Raw genomic sequence first — 17,898 nt, 5'->3', positions numbered from 1 at the left:
TAATAGTTTCGTGATGATGACAGTCATAATTTCTTTCCATTTCCGCGCCCAAGAGAGTTTCCCTTGACGACCGACACTGGGTGCAGGGAGCGATTAGAAACTCTACACTAATAAATACTTTCAAACAGCGTAAATTCGACAACGCATACCATTTTGCATGGGAACTATATAATACTGATTGAGCATATAATGAAAACCCTCGAAGAAACGCGGCGGAAACAAATATCCTCCTTTCCTACAAAAACATCTGAAAAATTTGCAATTATTCGTCCACAATATTAGACACTTAACGAAGAAAAAAGTGTAGGCTGTAGGGAAACCCGAATTCAGACCTTGAATATCAAAAATTATCTTTCGTCGTAAAATAGAGTGCATGCCACTGAACAAAGAAATCTAGAGCAAAAAAGCTGCTATTAAGAAACCCGATAAGTTCTTGAAAAAAAGTATATACATTTGTAATCACATCAATGCTAATCTGGAACTCTTTTAACTTTTTCTCAACTTGAATAAACTTTGTGACTAATAAATTTCGTAAATCAGTTGTCGATCTCGCACGAGGTCAATCACTAGAGTTGTTAATGATTAAACTTGTTGAAAAAACATAAAACGATGAGGACAATTCGTGAATTTTATTGGATAAACTTTGCAATTAACTATAGAGTATTCGGAATTAGAAAACTTCGGAGCCCGGCTGTGAACACACAATAATGCAACACACCAATCACATTTGATGATTATGTATTGAATTAGCGACGGATCTAGAATGCCATCATCTTGACTAGTGTCTAGTAGGTTCTGCCTTCTACGTAGTAATAAAAATCTGATGTTAGCGTCCAAGACTTGATAATAAAGCTTCACACACCAAAACAACGATGAACACAATTGACCAAGAATGACATCCGTCAGGCAGTAAAGAAGAAGAAGAAGCTTAAGATACGCTGATGAGCAAGGCAATGCACTCAATGCTTCGGTACCATAACGGTCACTGAAGACAATGCAATTTATAGCTGCAGCCAGCTAGCGTGGTAGATGAATAGCTGGACAGTTAGAAAGAACTATCACGTGGAGCGTGAGGCTCAAAACCCGTAGTGGTAATCAATTACGTGGCTGCAGGAAGCTTGTGAAAAAATGGGTCATTCTTGCCGAAGCAAATGGTTACATGCACACTCTATATATAACATACACACACACACAAACCAATTACAGGAAAATAAACAATGGGCGCTCGAAAATTTTTTTTGTCTTTAGACTCTACTTCGACGAGAGTCCAAGATAAATATTATACATTACATATTATACTCTTTTTTATAATAAGAAAAAATATTTTCGTCGGGAATTGAGGAGCAAGGCTTTTTTTATGCATAAGTTCCAAAATACTCTTATACACGCAGTCCTGAAGTATTTCAGAAGAATACAATTCATGACGTGTCAGTAGTAACCTACCATTTGGTTTGAATACACAATGCGAGCACCAGATAAACTCAACGACGAGTGAAAATAAACCCGTTGCTAGATTGTAACTTTGAGGCGCATATACATTGAGCAAAGCTGTATCCATACGTGCCTAGCCAGCATCAGACATGGCAGGCACGCTAGCGCGATGGTCCGTCCAATTTAACCATGTCACGGCAGTCGGATAATGCAAGACCTCGACCTGAAATGTGCTCAGCGATTTACGTCGTACGGCGCTGGCGACCACAAACAACAAAAAAAAACATTCAAGTAATCATCAAAGCCCATTGATTCTATTTTTTTCATGAGTTTTCGTGTAAGCTCATCTTGTCATCTATAACGATATATACAAAGTTTTTATGTAATGAGAATAAAAATTCAGGATAAAAATTATCCCAACAAAGTAAATAATCAATCACCATCGGTCCTAATAATGTAAAGTTAGCGTGTTCTCATAAAGTCATGCAGTGCGATACTGATTACACACTGCATTTAACACACACTACATTTAATTATGTAGCTATTTCACTGTTTAATCATCAGAATATTCCTCATAGAAAACTTCGATTCAAGCTACCATTCAGTTGTGCATGCATGATTGTCATTAGGTAAGTAACTGTTGTTCCGGAAGCCGTGGAAATTTAAGTTTCCTGCATTCTTCCCTGCATACCTGCAACAAGAGCGACTCGTTTGCTCTGTACATCAATAAAACCGAACGCACGCATTAAGTCTCCTACAGAAGAAGCGACGTCGTAACTCAGCGTAATGTGGCATTGAAATGCAGCCGGCCGAAAATAATAGTCAACGGGAAATTCAGGACGTCAAAATCAGTTGTTACCGTAAACGTAAACATTATTTCTTTTCAAACGGGAGAAAAAACTAGCTGCGTATCGGAGTAAAAATAAGCTCTGTCAAGCAGCTTTAAGAAACTCTAATAGTATTTCAAATAATACAATAAATGCAACGCCTATATTACGATCGATCTTTCCACGCGAGTATTCAAACACAGAAGCAAAATACCTAAATTCAACAGTAAATTTGAATAGCCAAGACTCGCACTAAATCAGCCATCAAAATACTTTCAACACACATCGCTGATCTACGATCTTCTTGATGACAAGAATAAAAAACAAATGACTAATGGAAAAAAACTAATGAATGACAGAATGATTTATTTGTCAATTAATATAGTGATGGCTCTCACATATGACATGACAAGTGAGCAGGCGCAGCCGGAGGAGTAACCTGAACACGGCACCGTAGGACCGGCAAAGAGCAGTTCACGTCGTGCAGGAAGTGTACGGCGTTTAGTCGATAGCGAGCGTCCTTCCGAGCTGATGAGCATCGTACATAAGCGCTGTTCTATACAATGCGACGACGAACTAACAAGCCGAGCTCTTTAATAAATACTTGAGGACCTCGCTTAGATTTTCGTGATAGCTCATCAATATACTTCGGAGCGAAACTAAGAAAGGACCAACAGCGAATAGATGCCTTCTTTTATAAGGAAAACGTTCGAGGACAGCTTTTTATTTCTTGTGAATTCTAATAAAATATAGGTTACAATTTAATTGATAGCATGAACAATTTTTTGTGATAAGTTTTGTCAATAATGTGGGATTATTTCAATACAAAATATTAGAATTTTACTTGCATCTAAAGACGAAAGAGCATTTATCGCTTTGTCTTATTTTAATATAGATAACAAAATCTTTATCGTCTACCGCTTGATATTTTTCCGGCATCGCTTTGTTGTCTTAGTCGGTCGATTGTTTGAGTAACATAATACATAAACATAATAAATAAACGCATATGCTTTAGTTAAGCACATGCAAGTGATCTATGGTAAACAGGCCTATATTAAGCAATCATCTTCTCCAAAAAGCGGCCAATTTTTCTTAACCTCCTACCCCAAGCCATGAATGTACCAGCAGGGAAGTGAAGAAACCCATGAAATATTTACAGTATGTTGTACCAAAAGCTCAGCTGCTCTAACTTACTGAGCTAATTATTGAGGAAAGTTTGTGCATGGTTAACTTAAATACATCACATTTACTTTCGTCGCTTTCTGTTTCCCACCATTTGCTGTGAACATCACCAGAGCGGGCGAGCGCCCACGACACGCTGGGGTTCTTTAACGAACATCTGCTAATTAATACACTAGTCATATGTGCACGAATATCAATTGATGAGCTCAGCCTACAACCGTCTGGGTCGAAAATCGATTGAGGCACCTAAATACTCGTTGAACATCAACGGAATGATTACTCGATAAGCTGCAGCAACAGTGAAATAAAAAAGGCTTCCAATAAACTCTTAACAAGCTACTGTGTGATAATTCGTCAAAACAAAAAGGCATTATTAGTTTCAGCAATTTTACTCGCGCTGCAGCTGAATGTAAAACGACAACATACATTTGAGTTAGAGAACATAGTTAACACAAATATTTTGACCCAATTTTCTCATTCATTCATTCATAAATTCTTGAGACGGTCAATGCATGCGCGTCAAAGCGTTCTTGACTGTGGGTCAAAATAACATAACAGGTTTGTCAGTTAATATCATCTGTACTAAATAAACGAAGCGAGGACAATTACCTGGTCCACGATACTATTTGGCGCTTTTGCTTACGGTCTAATTTTGAATTAAACTCACCTCCTACGCACTGCCGCTTCTTTTTCTTCTCCGCGATTCGAACATAAAATTTGCTTGCGCCTTCAGTGATGACTGCGGGAGAAGCCACGGTGACGAGGGGCCCGCAAGTGTCACTCCGGAGACCAACGTAAGTATCCCTGATGGTGCCGACGCAGCCATGAAAGCCACAGGCTTTGTCAGTGGTTTTATCAGAGCGGTCAACCGCCGGTGACACGGAGGTCTTCATTACTTGGAGATCATCTTGAAATTCACCAGCAGAAATGTTAGCGACAGCAGCTAGAGTGCGTCTAAAGATCCCTCCTTGGTAGAGGTCACTGTTACTACTGCTGCTGCTGCTACGACTGCTGCTGTAAAGAGAGCCATAATTGCTTTTGTTCGTAGAAAAACTGTTTGCGCTACTCATGGAACTATTGCTGCTTTTGGTGCTACTGTTGCTCACTGTTCTTACTACGTCGCACATCAATAACTTTCTACCGAAAGTTACTTCTGAGTTATGGCGACTCTTATCCAGCACCATGATTGAAATTTAGGCAATCTTCCCTTCACGTAAACTTTGTGCCATAAAACTATATCATTTCTTTAAAATTTAAGATTATTAAATCGTTATTTATTTCGGTGATCTACCGCTTATATCGAGAAAATGATATTACACTTGATATCAACACAAGAACAAGTAAATTCCAAAAGCACTAAAAATTTTCTGGTACAATTTAGAAATGGGACTAGCGTCATTAACCTCAAAAAGTCGAACACTGGCAAAAGACGAAATGCTGTTACTGACTCAATAAATTTTATCAAAGGCGACGAAGAAAGTGATTATAGTGAAAATCAAAATAGTCTAATTATCGCACAAACACTTGATGGAGTGAAATCAAGCGTTCCAACTCAAAATTTCAGAACACTTATTCCTGGAAAATACATTCATACTGAACACGGTAGAACATTAAACTTTGAATTAGGTCTTAATAGGATTTTATATGGGGGGAATGGCACGTGTTATTGTACGTAACAGGTCTTTAAGTCAACAAAAACCACCAGCAAAATAACGCAAGCAGTGAACATGTACCGGCTTACTTCGCGTTTATTAGATGAGGTTTATTAGATGAGTCAATCGGTGAGGTAATGCTGCCGGTGAAAAGAAATCAATCAACAATTGAGCATTGTTCATTATTGCCTCATGTCTACAGCATCCTCTGTTTTTTAATTAATATTGTAGTCTCACATGTTTCAAATTGTAAGAACATTGTTCAGTACCAAAAACTATTGTTATATCAAGGAATTAAGTTTCAAACTTATCGTCCATTCAGTGTCGGGAACATCCGGGGCAACGGCAACAATATATGATTTTAACCCCAGCTAGTCGCTTGCGGCGCAAATAAGTTGTACAAACTCAAGACATATGTATCATTGCTTGTATCCAACACAAACAAAAGATAAAACATAAATACTGAAGGATTATATGAGGCCGTATCTTAAGCATCGATTAACTTTAATTTAGTTCACGCTTCCGGCCATATTTCCGAAGCATGAAGGAGCAAACGTTGCACTCAGGACTCCAGGCGTCTGCAGGGTTGACTCTAGGATCACTCCTTGCGCAGCATTGCAGTCACCAGTGCTAACTTCAACAAATATAACTTTGTTTCATATCAACTTTGAAAATATAAACACAAATATGAGCAGGACGAGCTCATTTGTTATTCACCAAATAAATTACGTATCCTGTAGATTTCATGAGTACTTATTTGAAATCCAAAAAACTTTAATTACCTAATTCAAAATATTTATTGTGAAGAATGCTGAGATAGTAGCTGAACGCGGGTCGCTTCTATCTTTTGAAGGAGTTACCTGAATCCACTTTTGCTTTCAAATTGCATAGACCACGCGAAACGTGAGGCGATGTTTGCTCCCTGCAGTGTAGGTCGCACTACACACATTAGAGTATTTGTCCAGCACACAAACTCGTTGTGCACACGATTAAAATAAAGTGCAATCAGTAACAAATTCATTCAAGACACTCATTACTGTGTAAGTAGAATGAGTTCTGGCATCTACCAACGATAAGGTTCTTAACGATCAAAAGTTGAACACACAGTTCATTCTCATTAAATGTCAAGAAAGAAGAAGATGCTTGCACCTAACAGAACTTCACGTGCGAACGGTCTCCTTGGGAAGAGACATTACCAACCCACCCACACAACACGGCGGCAACCCGCACACTGACACGACACGGCAGAACAATCCTTCAGTCTGCACTCTGCAACGTCCATACATTTGAATGCGTTTTTACGACATCGAACCGAGTTTGCATGACACTAAGCCTCATAAGTGTCAAGACACTTTAGAAAACATCCGTCAGCAGGCTACTGAATAAATTGCAGATGGAATCCCGGATTAATCCTATCAGGAGTAAACATCGTTAAACCAATTTGCGGATTGACAGCATTCGGTGTCATTTTTCGGGAGCACCTTTGTACACAAGTACGAAGATGAGTAAGGCGCAGTAGCACTTGTAAATACTTCAGAAAAAAAAAGAACGTTGTAACTCAGCTAAATTTTCATAGAAATAATCCAACGATACATTTCCTGAGAAATTTCACTGTTATGCTTGCTTGATAATCCGAATCCGTATAGAAAGAAGAATGCCCATGTCAATCACAGGAAGACATAAGCTGTTTGGGAACACACCAAATGACAAGTGTGCACGTCTTGCTACATATGGCAAGTGTGCACGTCTTGCTACACATGGCAAGTGTGCACGTCTTGCTACACATGGCAAGTGTGCATCACATGACCAGCATGCGCGTCACGCTACACATGACCAGCATGCGCGTCACGCTTCACATGACCAGCATGCGCATCACGCTTCACATGACCAGCATGCGCGTCACGCTACACATGACCAGCATGCGCATCACGCTACACATGGCGAGCATAATGAGCCCGCTGCCCACCACAGCTAGCGTGTCATGCTGTAGGCGGATGGGAACCAACACCCTAACTCACCGGATACACAAGCACCACCCACCGCCCCCTCCCACGCTGCCCCTCCACCCGGTCCCCCACTCCCTTGCTCCCGCCCCCTCAGCTCTCACACTCGGTCATTCTCTCCTCTCTCTGCCCTTCTCCTCTCTTCACCTCTTTGTCTATCTCACTATACACTATTATTCATCACACTATCATTCTCTCTCTACGCTTGCCTCCATCTCGCCACACACGGCAGTCTATCCTTCTGTCCGCCTTTCTTTTCTTACCCACTCAATCATTTTGCAACTCTCTTTCTCCATGTCTCCTTCTCTTACTCTCTTTCACGCGCACACGTTAATTTTCCTCCTCTTTTGTCAACTTCTCTCCCCAAACAGTCTCACTATCACACTTTTTGCCTCCTTCTCGCACCCGCTCAATCACACTCCCCTCTCTTTTGTTTACTCTGCAGGCCTTTCTCCCACAAGATCAGTATATCCGGCCTTCTAGCTTCCTCTTTCCCCCACACTGTTACTTCACCCGCGCGGTCATTCTTTCCCTCTCTCTCCCACTAACTTAAGTTCCATCACGCCCTGCCTCGTACTCTCACTCCGTCATTTTCTCCTAAGCCCTGCTCTCGTCACACTTCGTCAATAAATTTTTAACCTTCGTTTGCTTCATAAATTTTCCCAACCGACGATGCCCTTTCTGTCTCTGTTTTCAACTTCCTCCAACACAGTCGTTATATTCTATCGCTTTCCCTTTTCACAAACTCATTAACACGCGTTTACTTTGTTACGTTTGTAGCACGTCTTTCTGAGGGATTTGGTCACTTCGATTCGTTCACTTCGTATCGTATATCTACATATCGAGAAAGAACGTCATCGTATATCTACAAATCGAGAAAGAACGTCATTATTTAATACGTGTATTTCAATTTTGCTTATTATAAGATGGAATAATTTGTGAACACATGTCTGGATGGGTCGAAGATACGTTATTGTCTTCTGTTACAGAAATATCTGACAGCGGTAACTTAAAAAATTCTTGATATTTTGGTGAACACGCGCTTGATTACATGTTTAATAACGTAACCTGTTGACTCCAAATCTCGCGTGTAGGAAACTGAATCACAGGGTTTGGCATTGAAAAACCTCAATGGTAAAAAGCAACCTGCATGGCATGCGAATGAATCAGGTAGAGCATGCATTATTCATTTCAGGCAGATAATCGTTGTTCTAAAGTAAACTAAATATGAAAACTCTTTCATGAATGAAAATGTAAACAAATATTTAGGTTTCCTTGCACGCGGTAAATTTCTTTTAAAATAGGACTCTCGACGCCATCAAGAATTAAATTCAATTTTTTCTGACTCGAGCGACGCACAAGGAAAAGGCGCCTAGATAGGCGCTAGTTGACATGTATGGAAGTTTAAGGCTTTATCATTGTAACGTTACGAATAAGGCACTTAATAAAGCAACCACTGAATATAACAACGACCATAAGTCACAGAAAGTGAAAGCATCTGATGACACAGATTAAGTCCGCTATTTGTTGTCAAGATGACTGCGGTCTTTGCGAGCCAAGAAACGTAACACCATCGAACTCAAGTGAGAGAATCCTGCAGTTCTGCGGGGACATATGTTGGAAGAAACGAGCTAACAACAAATCAATGGTTTTATTTGAAAGAAATGTTTTCATTCAAAAATTTGTTTTTCATGACGTAGCGACACACGAGTATCATGAAAAACAATTCGAAAGTGCCTAGGATAAATCAACGTTTCGAGTGAATGAAGAAATATCTGGTTATAATTTAACTATTAGTGTCTATTATAATTTATCTAAGTGTCTCTTAACAACACAACACACATCAATGCGCGTGTTGTGTTGGCCAACAAACACATCATGAATCCAGATAACATTCGATGTTCAAATCCAAGATAACGGATGTCACCATAACGGTGATACCTCTCCTCAATAATTCACCTTAGAAATTAAAAAGTTATTTGGGTGTCGAATAATCCCACATCCCGGTATCCAAAATACCTACGGAGGAAGTTCACAGTTACTAAGCAAACAAGAACCAAGCGGCGGTGCCACGGCCAACGTTGCAAGCCACATCTGATAGCAGGGGTCTCGGCAACACATAAATCTGCCCTCCAGACGTTTAGGTCGCTTTTGAGGAACCTTATCGCCACATGATGCTGGGCATTCCTAAGAGCAGGTTCTGCGCATACATTGTCTTTTCTAAAGCTTCGATCTCCAACCAACGAAAAAAGAAGGAAGTGATATCGCTCTATAGGGAACTTCATAGTCACTATCTCCGAGCTTTCGTGCAAACGCGTAACTATAAATTTAAAATGTCTATATAAGCTTTGATCGACTTCAATTACACAGTATGGAGCGGCATGACATGGCTTCGTTTTTGTCAATAGGTTAATTCTCCGACTCAGTTTTTTAAATATTAATCGAGTTTTTAAAAATCATCAACGTTAGTGAAGCTCAACAAATTCTTTCTCGAACTGTGATGGCGTCTTGTTATTTGCAGTCATATGCAAGGACCTTTCGAGGACATTCAGACTTCCAATTTTACGAACGAAAACCTGAGCATCGAGGAGTCGCACAAAAAGTGACGCAAGGTATATCAGAAATATTTCGTAACTTACTTCGAAAAGTTAGAATTTAATTCCGTGATAAATTGTCAAGCTCCTTATTAAATTCATGAAAATGGGTTTATTGAATAAACACGATTGACTTATTTCATTAACGTAGATCAGTTTAGAGCCAAGTCATCAGAATACCTCAATTAGAGATGCAAACGAATGTGACCGGAGAATTGATGACGCCCAACAGCTGGAGACATGAGAGGTTCATGCAAAATGCATGAAGAACAGCTCGATTCCTTAGCACTTATTCATGTTATGCATAAGCTGACGTGTCATGCACGAATAAAAGAATATTCGTATCCCATACACGCTTCGCTCGTTAGCTTGTCGCGGCAAAGCTCATGCAAAATCCCCGCTAGAAACACTGATCCGTCTTGAGGAGGACAACTTGATTAAATGCACCGCGTACGCTGATCAATGTCAGCCGCACGACGATGCAGGGTCGAACAAACTAATAAGTTTGCAGAGCAATGCGGTAAATGCTAAATGCATTTTATTCTCAATATGTCTTCGCAACTACAAAATAAAGCATTGTTCGTCACAGTAAATTTTTATTCACAGAATAAAGATGACTAAGAAATAATTAGATTGAAGCTAATTTCGATATTTGTAACGCGAATATTATTAAATGTGAGTGAATAATATAATAAGTGCAGGAATATTCGATGAACCAGAAGTCATGTACGGTACTGAAAATTTCTGAACAGAGCTCGAATTTTAAAACCTGCCCAAGCAATGTGGGCAGATTGAGATCGCTAGTCGGGCGGCAGCAGGTGACAAAGGCAGCTTCATGATACGATGGAGGAAGTTGAAGAATGCGCGAGGAAGAATTTCTCAACAAATTAAATTTCCAACGTGGACAAAGTTGGACGAGTTGACTCGCACTTAGAAACATTTTCCTGAGACAAACTTTCCTTGGTTGGTAAGATAACCGTAATCGCTGCGGCGAGGCTATGTTTTGGGGTTATCCCACATATACCGCAACGGCACTTCCAAGAAAGGTCAAGGATGGCATGTGTAGGCAACACAGCTCAGCACGGTTTTCGTCTAGTCTTTCTTCCCAAGGTCGAGCATTTATTACCGTAACAAGTCTAGATTTGCTAAATAAATTCACCGGGGCTATCTGAGAGGAACATGGATTTAGGGAAGGTAAAAGGGAGTTATTCGAAAAGCAGGTTTTATAAATTCACAGTCACAGGAAACACAACCGCTATCTCAAGCTATCATGAAAATGAAGTCTGTACTTACCCAGCGAAGCCGCCTTCTTCTTGGAGTTGAGGAGTTTGTTGAGCGAAACAGCATCGGCTTCGTCGCGTGCTTCCGAAGGCAAGAAAACGCCATTAGCGATCTTGGCGTGCGGCGAGGGGCAGCGGCGTGTATGTGGCCTCCGGTTAGGAGTCTTGTTTGTCAAAATTGATGAACGACCTTCACGTCCCAGGCTATAGGAATGTTTGTTGCTCTCACTCCACTCGTTTTCAAAGTATTTGAACGGCAGTGAAAGCGTTTTCTGAACAATCTTCTGTTTGGCAAAAAAATGCGAAGTATGACTTTTATCCCCTCTTGGGCTAAGTTGCAAAGAAAAAAGACTAATTTCATCTTCCTCGTCCTCAATAGTGTCTTCTAAACTTCGATTAAGTGACAATTCGGGCGTATAACAGAGACTGTGGAAGCGACCAGTAGCGTCCATCGGAAAATCTTCGGTCAATTGTGAGAGGTTGGCGAGGGAGTAGCCAGCAGTCATGCGGTTGAGAGCTGTCGGCCCTCGCTCAAGAATATCAAGTTTTGCGCCGATGTCGTTGATTCGCGTCGACGAAGAACTCCGACCTTTAGGGATGCCAGTGTCGCGCCCTAACCCCGTCGGGGTCCGCACCGTGCGGTCAGGAGCGCGGAGTAAGTCTGGCCGAATAACCCAGGGCCGGTACCAGTCCTCGCTTCCTCGTCGCTTGTCCTTCATCGTCACAACCTCCACATGAAAGAGAACAAAATAATTGTTGTCAAAACATTGAAGATTAAACTTGATTATAAAAATCTAACTCTAGATCCTCTCCTCTCAAAGCTGTTCGAGAAGGCATTCTTTGAATTTATGATAAAAAAATTAAAGTTCTTATAATAGGTATAATAGATTATAGATAGATAGATTAAAAATAAAATAAAATAGATTGAAAACTTGCATGTAATAATTGATCTTACTTTGGATATATTGATAAGAATGAAGAATCACAACAAAAAACGGAATTTAACTTATCCGTGCATTGTTTACAATAAATTTATTGCTTATAAAATTTGTGGGCATTCTGCAATGTCGATTTGCGAATTAAAGAAACGTCCAAGTCAATCCAAGTAGTCGTGAAGCCTACCAATCTAAGGTTCTGAAGCGTCTGTGGCTAATTGATTTGGGAAAATGAAGAAGCTTTTCTTGCAACCTTGTGCTGTATGCAGGAGTTGAACAGTGTCTGCATGAACAAGTCATGCGTACATTGCTATAGCTACAAGTTCAAATAGATTCACTATTAACAAGTAGAAATATCCAAATTAATTCAAGCTAGTCATTAAGCTCATAAAAGCACTTCTATACGTTCGTACGTTTTCTGATAAGAGGGTCTGATTGAATGAATTTTAAATACTAAAAGTTGGAACGTAGGTAGTTATTTAATTGCTTACGTTGCGTTCTAAGTTGACGTTCAGTTTTGGACATAATTTTAATTGTAACATTCAACTCTAATTCTAATTATTTCCAGTTGACTAACTAACACTAACATTATACCTAGCCGCTACAGTTCCCCAATGAAAAAGAAAAGAAAAGAAGCATTAACATCCTCCTATGATGCGGATGAAACCAATCTTATGGAGCTACATCAGCCAGGCCCGTTTAAAAATGAGATGTGAATGTGTAGCGGATCACGCTACGTAAAACTAAATTATGCATATTATACGTCGGTACATAGAAGTAATTTTATGTAAATCATATCTCGCTACGTAGAACTAATTTTTATGTTTCTCATACTAATATTAATATTAATACTCTTAACAGTACTTTTATTGCATTACTTTCACTTATCGGATTAACAAGTAGAAATAATTTTATTACATTATTTTCTACTTATTAATACGATAAGTGAAAGTAATGTAATAAAAGTACTGTAAAGAGTATTAATATTAATGTTATTATGAGAAACATAAAAATTAGTTCTACGTAGCGAGATATGATTTACATAAAATTAGTTCTATGTAGCGAGGTATGACATGCGTAATTTAGTTTTATGTAGCGAGATCCGCTACAAATACTCGAAATTTTAAATGCTCTCAATTGAAACTGCAAAGACAACACTCTTTATAGAATTTTATCAACAACAATTTTTTAGGCATTTATAGAACTTAAATTACTTTTTACGAATGTTAAGTTTGATTAACATTCGACGGTATGGATGAAAAAAAACCTTCGTCGGCTGAAACGAGATCGGCAACGGAAACGGCCAGCCAATTGGTTAGCAACTCTTTTTTTCTTCAGTAACCCATTGTCAGACAATTTTCTATTTGTTCCAGAAAGAACTAGTATTTTCTGTATAGCTTCGTTAATTATGCAAGTACTAGGAAATCAAAATGTATGGTCATATGGATACAGCTATTTTGTTCTTCTAACTCTGACATCGAACGTTAAGAATCAAAACCATACCCACTCATGATATGATAAAATCTCAAAATACTTGAAAAATGAAATACATGAAGACGCTGTAATTTGAATTATCGATTCAAATTAATATTATATTTATAAGAAAACAGAAAAAAACACATAAATGAAATTATTGATTTTTCAAGACATTTACCCTTAAAAGTCATTTAATCATCATTGGTCACACCCTACGCAAGTCCTAGTACCTCTTACAAGAACACCTAGGCTAGGATTTCCTCTAACTTTCTTCCGAGTTGGGCTGTTTTTGCCGAGTCAGCTGCGGGAATTGTCACCGTGTGACAATTGACGGGTAGGTTTGACTGTGGTGCATGGGAGCGAAGCAAATTATCGACGATACGACGATTTAATTCCCCTGTTACCCAAGACGACATCAAGGCAGTCATTGTTCTATAGTAGGATACGACGTTCTTTGTTCGTCATCTGCTCGTGATTGACAGTTACGAGGATATGAAAGCAATTTCTTCTAAAACTAACAATGAAAGAAGAACAGACAATTCGAATAATCTTATGTGTGTAAAAGTTTGTTTGTGCGTTGGAATCCTGGCACCGAAAATACATAGAAGCCGATAGTGCGCGTATTCACGATTCTTACCGAGTCGGGATAATACCTGGGAAACTTATTTTAGTGTTGAAATTTTGTGACATTGTGACATTAGATAACGTAGGGAAGCGTTATATTTAAATAATAAATTTTGATTCTCATTTCCGATTTTTAACTTTTTTATCAATGAAAATTTTAACAGACATGAAAATTGTAACGTTTTCTATAGATTCCTCAACAGATCCTATCTATCCCAAACAAGTCATGTGGACGACCAGACGGCTTCCACCCCAGATTACTCAAAGAGTTAGCAATTGTCCTAGCCGGACCTCTGACGTCACTTTTTCGAAAAACATTGAACGAAGGAATTTTGCCGGCTGACTGGAAAGAAGCTCAAGTGACACCATCGTTCAAAAAAGGTGACAAAAGCTGCCCGGGCAACTATCGCCCTGTCAGTTTGACAAGTGTCGTTTGCAAGGTAATGGAATCTGTTGTGATTTCTTCTCGCTTCGAGTCACCGACATGTGGAACAGCCTCCCTGATAGCATCGTTGACGCTCCGAGTATGAACATCTTCAAAAACAGACTAGACGAAGCTATGCAGGAGCATATGTTCAGTCTTGAAATGCCTAGCAAATTACGGACCAGGCAATAAGTCCAGTAGCTATCTCAATCAATCGTCAGCTATGGAAAGATCGGGTTCCAAAGGCCGGATCCCTTGTGAATCAAGTCACGAAAATTTCAAGAATCGGCAACAGGCCATGGGCCTATTTCTTCAACGCCGACACTTCTATTCTATTCTATTCTATTCTAAAGCTGGGCGAATCCGTTAATACTTAATGGCCAAAGGAAACGCACAAAAATTCCTAATACATTAAAACTGAGATTTTAATAGTAACCATCTCTCTCAGTCAAATATGTCAGTAAATCATTGTGCAAACTATTCAAATAATCACGATTGGAGACCAACCTCTGTGCATCAACTAAATCTCGACTAGTCATCGTCCCTAAAATGTTGCGGATTAAGTCCTCACAGGTAAATTGATTTCAAAGTAAAATATTCCAGCAGAATGAATCATTTGTTACACCACTCAGTTCATAAATATACTTAAAGCGGTGATAAGGCGACGATATCAGCGTCGATTAGGCGGTTGTGGGCTTGTCGCTTATACATAATTCAATGTCATCAATTTATAACTCAATTTAATATGACCATGTGTGAACTAAGAAGCAGAAGTTGCCGCCTCAAGTCGCATGGCTGGAGCTGAAACGGGTGCGGTTATTGAGTCTTCGACGCAAGTGTTGGAGCTCGTAAAGAGAAAGTGATGCGAGGTTGACAGCTCCTTCAGAGACACGTAATGACCAAACTTAGGCACTAGAAAGACATCCTTCATGTAAGCGACTCTTGGCGCTATTCTGTTCTATGAACGAGATACAATATACGGGTGTGGCGTCTCATACATGTGCAGTAGCGTCACCTGCATGAGACGCTAAACTCATTATTTCGCCTTATAAACGCAAGAAAATAACTATAATGATGAAATTGTAGTAACCTAGAGGCCCTTTAACCATAGAAAATACAAGACGATATAAGAAGAAAAAACTTTTAGATACACAAGCTTAGCATTGGCTAGAAGAATCCGCTCCGTAATTAATTGTTAATCTGACCGGCAAAGAATAAACATCCATACATCTAATGTTATCTCCTTCTAAAACATGAATTGCATTTGCTGTACTACTTCGTTTTAAATTTTAACAGTTAAGAAAGAAACCTAGATGAATGAATGCTATGTTTATTAAAAACTTAAAAAAGCAAAGTTTGTTAGGAATGAAGCAATTCAAGTCTTCGGCTTCGAGAGCTGCTACACAGAAATGCGACAAATCGCTCACGTAACACCAGTGAGGCAGCGTGTGAAGGCTACCGGCTGTTCTTTGATTCGTAGGTGGATACGTCCAGGTTGGGGGCTTGTGGGTGAGCTGACAATGTGCAGCAAGAAGTGCCCCGGATCTGCTCATCTGTGACAGGTTTACTTTCGTTAGCGGCGAAGAGCGCTGTGTCTTCATCGCGGCCGCGCTCTCCGTACTTGACGGCGTCACATTTCTCGTAGCATGTTATTCATGAACTTAATTTATCATTAATCGATCTAAATGTACAATTTTTCAGATGAAATTCAATTTCATTTTGAAGAATCTAAATTTTATCTGACTGCCGGTGAATGGAGCGGTAAAATGAAATTTTTTACGTCGTTCAACCACATTGATAATTATAAAAGTTTTGGCGGTATATCATTGACATGAATTAACTCGCCTGTTTAGAAAGATCTTAAATGCGATTGACCGGCACAGAGGTTACGATCTCACAATGTACTGACTCCTAATTACCTACTCTTTGGTTTGTAAACTGGCGCGGCAAATTTTATTTGTGGCTCCTACAAGTTTTGAAACAATCAAGGTAGAAGACGTTTAGTTTACACAAATATGTCTATTTTACCACGTTTTTCTTAGCTCGCTTTCGTGTCTGTGATGATCAAATCTTGCAATCGATATTTCACCAACTTTCCCATTAGCTAGCGCTCTGAAACTTTTAGGGAAGCTCAGCTCCCGATAACAATACAATAATCAATAATTTGTTGCACGTTATTTGATAAGTGTATTGCTGATATAATTAGAAATAGTGGTTGAATTCAAAATTGAAATTAAGGCATGCCTAAATGAAGATGCGCCCCATGTTTTTCGTTTTAGATGTAAAATATTTTAACTGAAATACAAAAGACCAAGAGAATGAAAGCAAACAGAGATCAGTAGCTGCCGAAAAATTATTTTCTACTTTTGAGTCCACATGAAAAACGTGGTCTTTAAAAATTTTTTTTATACATTTTATTTACAGTGGAATTAATATTCTGTCACAGGAACAGAAGCAAGGAAATAAAGCCACCAATGTGGAGTGAGCCATTGCGTAGAGCCGCGCGTAGCACGGCTACGGGCGCAGCAGTGTTGTGCAAGTCTGCTGCTATGTTGCAGTGACACTAGTATATCAGGCGGGGGCGGCCATATCTGCTGCACAGCTGTTCACCTCATCCCTTCCCGTGTACAGCATTTGTACGGATACGCACGTGCAGCATTTATATTTGAATACACACTTAAAATAGTTGATTGTATGAGGTTTTTTTAATCTGATTAATAGTTCAATCACATCAGCACTCAGTTCAGAGTGCATTCAAATTAAATTCAATTTTTTAAGTAATGATGCGGATAAATAAAAATTAAATGTACCTACACAACTCAAATATTCATAGAAATAACGGCTTAAATGCAAGCAATTAGTTTATACAGCTTCTCTGACCAACAATTAATCACTATCATTTACATTTTTCTGTCAGCAAATTGAAAAAATTTTCGGTTCACATTAATTTGGCATCACTTTACAAGTCGAGGCGAAAATAAAAAAAAATGGGAAACTACGTAGCGGTTTCAATCGATCGTTTCCCACTACACTCATTCTTCTCACTTTCATTCCTTTTTCAATAGAATGTTTGCTAAATTTAACGTTTTTCTGCTGGTGTATACGCCTGAGTGCCTCAAGTATGCGACACACGGATGCCTGCAGGAGCAGCGTCCGGCAGTCAGGAAAGCCAGGGCATCAGCCGTCGCTTGGCGACAGAGAAACATATTTCGGGAATGTGGAGCCTACAATTAAAGGCGTCGACTGTGCTCCTCGGGCTGTGTACAGTGTGCACTTAAAAGACACTCAACCGCCAACACTCGCGAGGGAGAGAACTGAAGTTGCGAATAATCGGGATGTGGCATCACGGCCAATAATCTTCACAATTATAAGTGCATTGATGTACACCTAGAAATAATATGAAGCCAATATTACCTACAACAAATTAATGACACAAAATATTTCATATGAGAAGTATATTATTTCAGTAG

General features: G+C 39.3%; 1 protein-coding gene across 1 annotated transcript in view; it reads right to left on the bottom strand.

The window, feature by feature from the left end:
• LOC108665564 overlaps positions 1-17,898 on the bottom strand; it is a 61,804-nt gene that overhangs the window by 15,950 nt on the left and 27,956 nt on the right. Inside the window, exon 2 of the mRNA XM_018152336.2 lies at positions 10,983-11,697. Within this exon, the coding sequence (XP_018007825.1) occupies positions 10,983-11,688 (706 nt within the window). The 5' untranslated portion in view covers positions 11,689-11,697. The remainder of the gene's footprint in view (positions 1-10,982; positions 11,698-17,898) is intronic.

The sequence above is a fragment of the Hyalella azteca genome, unplaced genomic scaffold (assembly GCF_000764305.2).
Source record: "Hyalella azteca isolate HAZT.00-mixed unplaced genomic scaffold, Hazt_2.0.2 contig10368, whole genome shotgun sequence".
Classification (NCBI taxonomy): Eukaryota; Metazoa; Arthropoda; class Malacostraca; order Amphipoda; family Hyalellidae; genus Hyalella; species Hyalella azteca.
This window is presented reverse-complemented; position numbering and strand designations above follow the sequence as displayed.